At 63.3% G+C, this 10,604-nt stretch overlaps 1 protein-coding gene across 2 annotated transcripts; it reads left to right on the top strand.

The window, feature by feature from the left end:
- Window positions 1-1,291: 1,291 nt before the first annotated feature.
- SESN2 (sestrin 2) lies at window positions 1,292-8,171 on the top strand. 2 transcript variants are annotated; one of them, XM_042894651.1, is made up of 10 exons: window positions 1,292-1,471; window positions 3,617-3,682; window positions 4,474-4,671; window positions 4,905-5,087; window positions 5,321-5,530; window positions 5,701-5,851; window positions 5,938-6,053; window positions 6,183-6,373; window positions 6,514-6,658; window positions 6,760-8,171. In XM_042894651.1, the coding sequence occupies exons 1-10, from the start codon at window positions 1,394-1,396 to the stop codon at window positions 6,844-6,846; spliced, it is 1,425 nt and encodes a 474-aa protein (XP_042750585.1). In that variant the 5' UTR covers window positions 1,292-1,393; the 3' UTR covers window positions 6,847-8,171. The 2 variants fall into 2 exon arrangements, with proteins under 2 accessions (XP_042750585.1, XP_042750586.1); XM_042894652.1 differs by lacking the exons at window positions 1,292-1,471; window positions 3,617-3,682 and adding an exon at window positions 4,019-4,178.
- Window positions 8,172-10,604: the final 2,433 nt, after the last annotated feature.

Here is a 10,604-nt window from a genome sequence, read left to right as displayed (position 1 = left end):
GAATGGTGTGCAGCTCCTTATTGCTGAGTGAGTGCACAGCAACACAGCAGCACAGCAGCACAGCACACACGGGGCACGGCCCAGCGCTGGGTCAGCAGCCTCCTGGTGCAGCCCTCGTGGCCCTCAGAGGGGATATTTCTGGGTTTAATGTTTGGCAGCACGGCTGGCCCCTGCCTGGTGTGTGCCCACAGCTCCAGTGTGCTCCAATTCGTGTCCAGGGCTTTGGAAAGGGGGAAGGAGAGGCAGCCCCTCCCTCCAAAATAAGGCAAACCCAAATGCTTCTAGCATGGGGTCACGCAGGGCTGCAGCCTCTCTCTCTGTGTGTCCTTCCTTGCTTCCATCCTGCAGATTTAGGGCTGGGAACGAAGGGATCTCCAGCATGGGGAGGATTGGGATCCCAGCTGCTCATGGGGCAGTTTGGGGGCAGAAGAGAACTTTGGACACCCACAGCTCCAGGTGTTCATCACTGTGGTAGAGCTTGGGAGTGCCCCGGGCTGCATCCAGCCCCACAGAGCCCTCTAATTGCTCAGCCCGTTAATTACATCGCATCCCAAGCAGTCGCCGCTGCTCCCAGCAGAGCTGAACCACGTCAGGATGTGATCCCCAAATTGCCCCCTCGCCACCGGGGCTGACAGACGCAGGGACTCCCACCTCCAAACCCCCCACCCGAAACGGCGGGGCTGCAGGCAGACCCCAAAGCACCGTGAAAGGAGCGGGGCACCGGAGCAGCTGCCCGCTCTGCATTTCACCCTTCCCGAAGCCGGCAGGGCGCCAACGAGCCGGGCCGCCTGCCGCTAATTGGCAGAGCCCGGAGGAGCGGGAGGAGGAGGCTGTTACCAGGCAAAGCCGGAGTTGTTTGTGCAGCGAGAGCTGTTTGCTGGACTTTGCCGTGTGCGAGCTGTCAAGGAGCACCAGATTGTTATCAGCGCTTCTGTCTGCGGCTGCCGGGGGGCCGTCGCTCCCATTATTTTTATTATGCCCTATTATTTTGTTCTTCTTATTTAATTAGCTCGCTATTATTCCGGCTCATCCCGCAGCTCCTCGCCGCATCCCAGGCGGTTCCGCGCCCTCCTCGTGTGGTGGGGGTTGGGAGGGGAAGGGGCTGCGAGAGGAGCAAAACAAACTACAGCTCCCAGCGTGCCCCGCGCGCCTATCGCTGATTGGCTGGCGGGCAGGCGTCGGTCACACCCCCGCGACGCCATTGGTGGAGACGACGGGAGGGGGCGTGACCGGCGCCCATTCACACCCTCTATGAAAGAGCGCTCCGGGTCCCACGGCCCTAAGAAGCGCCGCGGCCCCAAAAAGCGCCACGGTCCCGAAAGCGGCCCCGAAACGCGGCGTTGTGGTTATGAGCGCTCCGTAGCCGCCCTCACGCCGTCCCCGTCGCGGTGTCATGCTGGTGGCCGGTTCGCAGTGCTGCCCTCCGGGGCTGGAGGAGCGTTTGGGATGCGGGGCTCTGCGGGGCGAGGAGGTAAGAAAGGAGCACCGCTGCCCCACTGCCCGACCGCGGGTCCGTGCGGAGGTTTGGGGTTTGGGTTGTTGTTGTTCCCTCCTTCCCCCCACGGTGCGTCTCTTTGCGTCGCCCCAGTGCCGGGCAGTGCGCGGGTGCCCCGCTATGCCGGGGCTGCATGGGGTGGGAGGGCGGTGCGACCCTGAGCGGAGTCCCATAACGCTCAATCCCCATCCCAGCGGGTCTGGGTCGCCATACAGGTGTAGGGCAGCCGCCCCCCAGGTCTCATGTGAGGCTTGGGGCCGCTCCAAGGGCTGGGAAAGGTCCCACAGAACTCAGGGCTGTTTGCACTGGGAGTCCTGGGGTGTCCCTCCTGCTGCATCTCCCCGGTTTGGGACTTGCCTCTGTCTGTAGGCAGGGGCAGCAATCAGTGGGGCTGCGCTGAGCCCCCAACCCAAAGATGTGGGATGGTTCTCAGAGGGTCTCTGCAGGGTATTTGTTTAACCTCTCCTTATCAGGAACGATTTTCCAACACCTGACTGAGCCCTGGCAGCAGCGCAGGGCAATGCTTGGCACTGCTCTGGGGGCATTCCATCCTTCCCCTGGTGCTCCACTTGGGGCTGAGCCTCCCCTGCCCCCCCGCAGCCTTGCTGTGCACTTCGGGGCCGCAGCATCACCACCGTGCCTCAGTTTCCCCACCTGCAGAACGCAGTGCTGCCCCACAGCAGCACAGCAGGGGTTAAGCTCAGGAATTGCTTCACGCAGCAAAACATTACAGCAATGATTAAAATGCACCTCCAAAGGTCACCCTGAGCTGTCACAGCAGGGAGAGCTCCGCCGAGTCCCGGCTGTTTTTGGGGGCTGCAGCTTTGCTTTATGGGGTTTCTCTGTTGCTCGCCGGCCCGCTGAGCTGCTCCTTCGCCACCGGTTTGGCTGCTGTGAGTCAGAGCAGTGCTCAGCGCTAATGGCACGAGCCTGGCCCTGCTGTCACCTTGCTGTCACCCTGCTGTCACCCCCTGTTGTTTCCGCCGTGACTCAGGGCAGGAGTGCCCCGTGTGCTCAGGGCCATGGGAATGTGGGTGCCCACGAGGTGCCCGTGGGGCCGTGCTGCCCATCACGCTGGGAGCGCGTGGCTGCACTGACAGCTGCCACCTGGCCGCCTCGTGTCACCCCCCCCCCAAATCCCATCCCATTTGGGATGGGCGCTGTGCCCCCCGCCTCCCCGCAGTGCTGTGGGGACAGCTGGCAGAGCAGCGCTGCGCACGGGTGCTGGCACTGCTGGAGAGCCCTCTGCCATGCCACGTCCTGCAGGTGAATGTGCTGCTGCGTGGGGCAGAGCTTTGTGCCAATGGGCTGAAGGAGCACAGCTGTGCTTTTGGGGTGGTTTTGGAGAGCGCTGCTGGGAGAGGCGCTCGCTCTGCTCGATGCTGCAGGGATCCCATGCAGGGGATGTGGGGTCTCTGCATGGGCTGCGTCCCGCCTTTCCCGGCCCCAAAAGGGGTGGATATCTGCTGTGTGAGGGATCCCACTGCATCCCTCTGGTTGCAGGAGTCCCTGCAGAGGTGGTGGAGCACAGCCTGACGCTATGGCTGGTCCTGGTGTCCCACTGCTGCCCCACATCCCACAGAGGGGCTGGGAGAAATGGGAGCATGAGACGGGGGGTTGCTGGGGGTGCTCCGTTAATGCAGCAGCGGTGCTGTGCATGTCTTCCACCGGTGCAGAAATGGGATGGGGGCTGTGGGGGCAGCCCAGCAGTGCGGGGGTGCATGGGGGGATCGGGCTCTGCTGCCTCCCTGTGTTCCAGCACTGTGAACCCACAGGAGGGTGTGAGGCTCCCAGTCCCACGGTGCAGGCAGGCATGGATGTGGGGTGGTGTAACACAGCCAGCACCCCCACAGCTTCCCCCCAGGCTCTGAATTTTGCTTTTCCCCATTGAGGCACACGGCTGTGCAGGCTGCTGCTCTTCCTGGCCCCGTCCTGCTGTCACACCTCCCAGCAACGCCCGTCTGTGATTTCATCAGCCTGATGCAACACCCGTCGCTGATGGCCGTGGCTGGGGGGAGATCTGACCCTGAGTCACCCATCCGGTGACGGCCCCACGTCACCCCCCCCCCCGTCCCAGCGCTGCCAGGGCTGGCTGACACCGCTGCTCTTTCCTCCCTGTAGGACAGAGGGATCCCGGTGCCCCCACAGCTGGGGAGGGGGCCCAGCGCCTTCATCCCTGCAGAGGAGGTAAGAAGGGAAAGGGCATCGCTGCCAGCATCAACGGGGGGTGCATCCCATATGGGTGAAGGGGACGCGGCCCTATTGGTGTGGGGGCTCTTATTGGTGGTACCCGGCTTGGAGAGGGGTGGGATCTGGGATGCAGCGTTGCTGCTTGCCCAGCTGCTGCTCCCCTGTGTAGCACTGGGGAGTGCTGTGCACTGTGCCCTCCTCCCACCCCAAAGCTGGGGATCCCTACAGCCCTATCGCAGCACTGGGTGCCGGCACACAGATGGTTCCTCCTCGGGCAGAGATAGGGCTGTGCTTTCGTCACCGTGCCGGCGGGGGGTGGTGAGCGTCGGCTCCTCCCCACTGCATAAACAACCCGGTGCTGAGCAGGCTGTGTGGGGCTGCCATGGGGTCCCCCGAACCTGGCTCACCCCATGGGGATGGGGGGTCAGGCGGTGGGAATGGCCGGAGGTGTCCTTTCAGGGCAGCAGGAGGGCGGCTGGGCGCAGCCTTTGGGGTGAGCAGCCCTAAATGAGGGCTGGGGGGGCAACCTTTGGGGTTGAGGGACCCTAAATGGGGGTTGGGGGCCATCTTTTGGGGGTGAGTATCTGTAAATGGGGGCGGGGGACGGCATCCTTTGGGGGAAACAGCCTTAAATGGGGGCTGTGGAGGGATCCTTTGGGGTGAGTGGCCCTATATAAGGACTGGGGGGCATCTTTTGGGGGGAGTATCCCTAAAGGGGGGATGGGGGGGGGGGGGACGGGACACGTTCTTTGGGGGAAGCAGCCCTAAATGGGGCTTGTGGGATCCAGATTCTGCAGGAGGGCATTGAGAGCAGTCGGCAGCAGCTGCTGATCGAAGCCTTCGTCTCTGCCGGCCGCGTGGACAACATCACGATGGTGATGGGGCTGCACCCCCAGTACCTGAGCAGCTTCTGGAAGACTCAGTACCTCCTGCTGCGCATGGACGGACCCCTCCCCTACCACAAACGTCACTACATCGCCATCATGGTGAGCGTGGGACCCCCGGCTGTGGGCCATGCCATCTCTCAGAAGCCACTTTGGGGTCGCTTTTGGGGTTCCCAGCTTCCTCTACAGCCAGAGGGCTGATGTTGGGATGCAGGGCTCCCCCCCCCCCAAGCTTTGTCCCCAGGGAAACCCCTCTGGGTGGTGGTGGGGTCCCTGTGTGGCTTCTCCAAAGGCTGGCATTGGGGTTGGTGCTGATCGTCCGGCTGTCCCTGCAGGCAGCAGCCCGGCACCAGTGCACCTACCTGGTGGGGCTGCACATGGGGGAGTTCCTGCAGGCGGGGGGCAACCCAGCGTGGCTGCAGGGGCTGCACTGCGCCCCCCAGAAGCTCAGGAACCTGAACGAGATCAACAAGCTGCTGGCACATCGACCCTGGCTCATCACCAAGGAGCACATCGAGGTGGGAGACCCCAAAATGCAGTCGGGGGGGTGGGATTGGTGGCCCTGGGGGCCACGTTGCTCCTTGGGTTTAACCCAAAAGGGGCCGTAAGTCAGGTGGGTGGGTAGGAAGGGGCAGTGGATGGGAACACATGGTGTATGGAGGGGGTGCGTCCCAAATTCCATCCCACCTCCACCGTGGGATGTGGGGGCACGGAGCCTGAGCCCCGTTGTCTCCCCCATCTCCCCCCACAGGCGCTGCTGAAGACAGGGGAGCACAGCTGGTCGCTGGCAGAGCTGGTGCAGGCGCTGGTGCTGCTCACCCATTACCACTCTCTTGCCTCCTTCGTCTTCGGCTGCGGCATCAACCCCGAGGCAGGGCAGGATGGGGGGCACGGCTGCAGACCCCCCTCACCCCACAGCGACAGCAGCCCCACAGCTGAGGACAGCACGGGGTGCTCGGGGGTAAGAGGTGGGGGGGAATTACCACCATCTGGGGTGGTGCCGTCCTGCTGGGGTCTCCCCCATAAGCCCTGAGGGATGGGGTATGGGTCGGCCCCTTGTATGAAGGCTTGGGGGGGGAGGCACAGTGTTTGCAGCCCCCCAGTGGCACCGATCCCCTCTTCTTTCCCCAGGGCAGGGATGCCGTGCGTGAGGTGGAGGCGCTGATGGAGAGGATGCAGCTGCTGCGGGACAGCCAGAGGGAGGAGGAGGGCGTCACGCAGGAGGAGATGGCGACGCGCTTCGAGATGGAGAAGACGGAGAGTTTGCTGGTGGCCCCATCGGGTAGGAGGGGGTCCCTGTAGGGGACTTTGGCCCCGTTGCTGGGCTGCGGGCGGCCCCACGCCGGTGCTCACAGCTGCACCTTGCAGATGTCACGGAGCATGCTCTGCAGTCTGGTGTGCTGTGCTTTGTGGAGGACCCCGAGTTTGGCTACAAGGATTTCACGCGGCGCGGCGAGCAGGCGCCCCCCACCTTCCGTGCTCAGGTGGGTTCCGCTCCCCCCAAACGTGGGGCATTGCTGAGGGCTGGGACCGGGCTGGAGCCAAAGCAGCAGCGCTGGTAGCAGAGAGGGATGGAGGGGTGACCGTCTGCCCCGCGCTCTCTCTCCCTTCAGGATTACACCTGGGAGGACCACGGCTTCTCCCTCATCAACCGGCTGTACCCCGACGTGGGGCAGCTGCTGGACGAGAAGTTCCAGGTCGTTTACAACCTGACCTACAACACCATCGCCATGCACTGCGGCGTCGACACCTCCATGCTGCGCCGCGCCATCTGGAATTACGTGCACTGTGTCTTCGGCATCCGGTGGGTCCCTCCTCTGCTCCCCAAACCCTGCAGCAGCCCCTGGGTTCAGCTGAGGGGATGCGGGTCTGGAAATGGGTGCCCTGATGGTTAGGGGCTGTGGCACAGGGCTGACGTCCCCCTCCCTTCTCCGTCGCCCCCAGCTATGATGACTATGACTACGGAGAGGTGAACCAGCTGCTGGAGCGCAGCCTGAAGGTGTACATCAAAACAGTGGCTTGCTACCCTGAAAAGACCACCAAGAGGATGTATGCACAGTTCTGGAGGCACTTCAAGCACTCAGAAAAGGTGCTGCCCCCCTCCACCCTCCCCCCCACCCCTCATTTCCCCCTCTTTTGGGGCTCTGGGGCTGAGCCCCCCCATGTGCTGACCCTGCTGTCCTGCTATAGGTCCACGTCAACCTGCTGTTGCTGGAGGCCCGGCTGCAGGCTGCCCTGCTGTATGCCCTGCGTGCTGTCACACGCTACATGACCTGACAGCTCCCCAATCCCCCCCCAGTCCTCCTCCTTCTGCTTGGGGGGGGCTGGGACCTGGGGGGAGCTGACACTGTGAGGACTGTGTTGGGATGTTGCCTCCTGCCTTACGGATGTAGAGATAAGGGGGGGAATGGGGTATTTGTGCCCCTTATGCTGGGATAGGGGGGGTCTCTGAGTGGGTCCCCCCACCCCCCCTGTGTCCTAGTGGGGTGGGTGGAAGTGGGGCTGCTGTGTGCCTTGTTTGGGGGGAGCCCCGTGGAGCTGAGCCCCTTTTCCTGGAGTGACATGAGCAATGATGCTGCTGTGCCCCCCTCCCGGCCCCATCCTGACCCTCAGGTACGTCCCCCTGCACGTGGACTGGAGGGGGCTGAAGGCACAGAGGTGTCATGTTGGTGTCCCCCCCTCATCCCAGGGTTCAGCCTCAGCCCCCTGCAATTGGGGACTGGAAGTGCCTTGAACCTGGGCCCTGGGCAGGGGTTGGGGTGGGGGCTGCAGCACCTGCAGTGCCTTTTTTCACCCCCTGCCTGCTCTGTGCCACTGCAATGGGGAACTGGGGGGGTGTCTGTGTTGCATCCGCACATCCTGTGCCATCTCTCCCTGCCTGCTGTTGGGGTGAGGCTTTGCTTCCTCCTTCTGCATCTCCATACCCCCATTGCCCACCTCGTAGCAGTTGGGGCCCATTGGGTGCCCCCTCCCCCCAGCCCCAGTGCAGAACTCCCCCCATGCCATGCATGGTGCTCTTGGCTCTGCTGCAGCAGTGCTCCCTCAGCTCTGCTCTCCTGCCTGTATTGAGGACAAGGGGGGTTGCTGCCCCCCTGCCCCACATCCCTTTGGGGCAGTGGGGCTCAGTGCCAAGAGATGGGCAGCACTTCTCCTTTCCCTACCCATCACTCCAAAGCGTGTCAATGTGGGGGGGGGGGGGGGGGCTGTTGGGAGGGGGGCTCAGCTGCCCTCCTCCTGCAGCACGAGGGACCCCCCCCAGTGCCCCTCATCCCCCGCTGCACTTCATTGCACAGCACACTGCTGGGGGGGGGGGTTCCCTTGGAGCACTGCTGGGCTGGGATATGGGGTACCCCTGCCCTCCCCCCACCCCCCATGTGCCTTTCCCCTCAGTGCGGGTCGCTGGGGGAGCCATGGGGAGCCCCCCTTTCCCCCCATGCTGCAGCACCACCCTGGGTTTGTTTCTGCTGCACCACAGCTCCACTTTAACTTATTTCTGGTTGTTGAGTGTTTGTGCTCCTATGTGGGCCCGGAACCAACACTGGGGCTTCACTACGGATCTCATCTGAAAAAGGAAATAAATGTTTTTTTATTATTATTATTTATTATTGACTGGTTGTTGGTCTTTTGCCCAACTGCCCCCCCCGAGCTCAGCTTCATTCCCCCACCCCCCCATGCTGTGATACGGGGTTGGGGGTCAGCGTGCAGCAGCACCCAGTGCTTATCAGCACACAGCAGCCCCTGGGAGCTGCAGATAAGTGCCTGGGGGGGCACCGAGCAGCTGCACACCTCCTGCAGTGCTGTGGGTGCAGGGGAAGCCCTGGGAGTTGGGAGGGCTGCGTGCTGCTGGGGTGCCATGCTGGAGTAATGGGGGGGAGCAATGGGGATCCATAGGGGTGGGGGTCCTGGGGGATTGGAGCTGAGGAACGGGGGCTGCAGAGGGCAATGGGGGCCGGACTCGTGTATGGGGCCACGCTGTTCTGCACTGACTCACGGCCCCCAAATAGTTCCTGGTGCTTTTCCAGCCCTGCAAACACCAACAGCTGCTTCAGGGCTGCGTTTCTGTATGGAACCCCATGGGGTGACACCGAGCTGGGGGGAGCCAAGACCCTCAGGTTTGTCATTGCTGATGGGGCTGCAGCTGAACCCTGATGTCCCCACCTCCCTCCGGTTGTGTCCAACCCCAGAGCTCCCCTTTTCTCCCAGCAGAGCTCTGCAGATCCCTACTGCCAGGAGGGGAACATCTCGCATTGCTCCCAGCACAGAGTTCCTACGCAGTGCAGTCCCAGCTCTGCACCCCACCTCGCTGCTGCTCCTCTCCCCCTGTTGCACATCCACGTCCCTTTCGTTCCTGCAATGCTGGGGTTTGGCCTCTTAATTTCCCCCCTCCATCTCCCAAGCCCCACTTTACTGCAACCCCCCAAAGGCTTTGCTGTGAGTCCCAGCAATTCCTGTGCCTCGGCCCGAGGTCAGAGCACACAGAGATGCACACAGTGGTGCACCCACCCCTTCCTCCCCCCCTCCCCATTTCCCTGTTCCTGCAGCAGCAAGCAGAGGCCGAGCAAAAACTGCCCTCCAATTAACACCGAGTGCATTCAAGGAGATTCCAACGCAGCGATGCAATGGGAAAATAATGGGCAACGATGGGGGAGGGATCTGCAAAGCTGCAGTGCAATGATGGGAACAGTGCTGGGTGCCGGGTCGGTGCTGTGGGGTGGGATGTGGGCAGTGGGCTGCACGCGTGGCATTGCATTCACAGCACCGAGTGCTGCTGCTGCATTTTGCCCAGAGCAGCAGCTTTGCCCCCAGCAGGGAGCAGCTTGGGGGGGGGGGCCCCCCCGGGGGCCCCGGGGGGTGGAAGGGGGGGGAGGTGTGTCACCACCCGACGGGACAAAATCAGCTCCATCAGTGGACAGAAGGAGAGCTTTGCATGCTGCGTGCACCCAAAGCTCCCAGCATCGCTGGTTCGCATCAGGGGGTGACGGGGAGGGGGGGGGCGTGAGGGGGGTTCGCTGAGCTGCCATGGGGCAGCGCTGCTCCCGGAGGATCGGGGCTTTGCTGGGCCGGCAGCGACACTCGCTGGAGGCGGACAGCAGAGCTGCACCCTGCCCTGCTGCAACCTGAGTGTTGCACCCTGAATGCTGCAACCTGTCTGCTGCATTCTGCCCTGCTGCAACCTCAGCGCTGCAACCCCAGCGCTGCAACCCCAGTGCTGCAACCAGCCCTGCCGCAAAGCTGCCCCACAGCTCCATCGCAAACCCACGGAAGCCCCTCCCAGAGCTTCTTGGGGAGATGGAGGGCAGCGATTAACAAGGCTGCAATGGAAAGGAACGCATCACGAGGGGAATTTTGCACGGAGGAGCTGGGAGGTGGGGGGATCAGCAGCAGCAGATCCGAATGGGGCACAGCACCCCGCCCCCCAACCACACAGCCTCCCCACCCCCAAACCCCCACAGTCCCCCAGCACCCTGACTGAACCCCAAATCCCAACCCCCAAAACACTCCTCTCAGCCCCCCAGCCCCCCTCACGCAATCCCCCCAGCACCCACAACTCCCCTTATCCCCACTCGATCCCCCTAATCCCTCCAGAACCCCCAAACCCCAAACCCCCTTCCATACCTCCCACCCCAAACCCTTTGACCCAAACCCCTCCAAACCCCACAGCCGCCCCACAGCCCCCCAAGCACACACGGCCTCACCCACCCCCACCCGAACCCCTAATTCCCCTTAACCCAAACCCCACAACCCCTCCACAAGCCCCACTTCAAACCCAACCTCCCCCCACCCCAATTTCCATCCCCTTCCCCCCAAACCTCACCCACGCACGGGGCGTGGCCTAGGATAGATTGGGGGCGTGGCCTCACACAGGGGCGTGGTCTGACAAAGTGGTGTGGGCGTGACCTCGTGCAGGGCGCGCCCTGACTCCGCGGCGGGGGCGTGGCCTAGCACATATTGGGGCGTGGTCTAACGCCATGGAAGGGCGTGGCCTAGAGTAGGTGAGGGCGTGGCCTAATGCAAGGGCGTGGTCTCCCACCGGG

This window comes from Lagopus leucura, unplaced genomic scaffold (assembly GCF_019238085.1).
Source record: "Lagopus leucura isolate 7727_CA_CO unplaced genomic scaffold, USGS_WTPT01 136-13_obj-0_obj, whole genome shotgun sequence".
NCBI classification, from domain to species: domain Eukaryota; kingdom Metazoa; phylum Chordata; class Aves; order Galliformes; family Phasianidae; genus Lagopus; species Lagopus leucura.
Note: the sequence above shows the minus strand (reverse complement) of the source record. Positions and strands in the feature narration are given on the sequence as shown.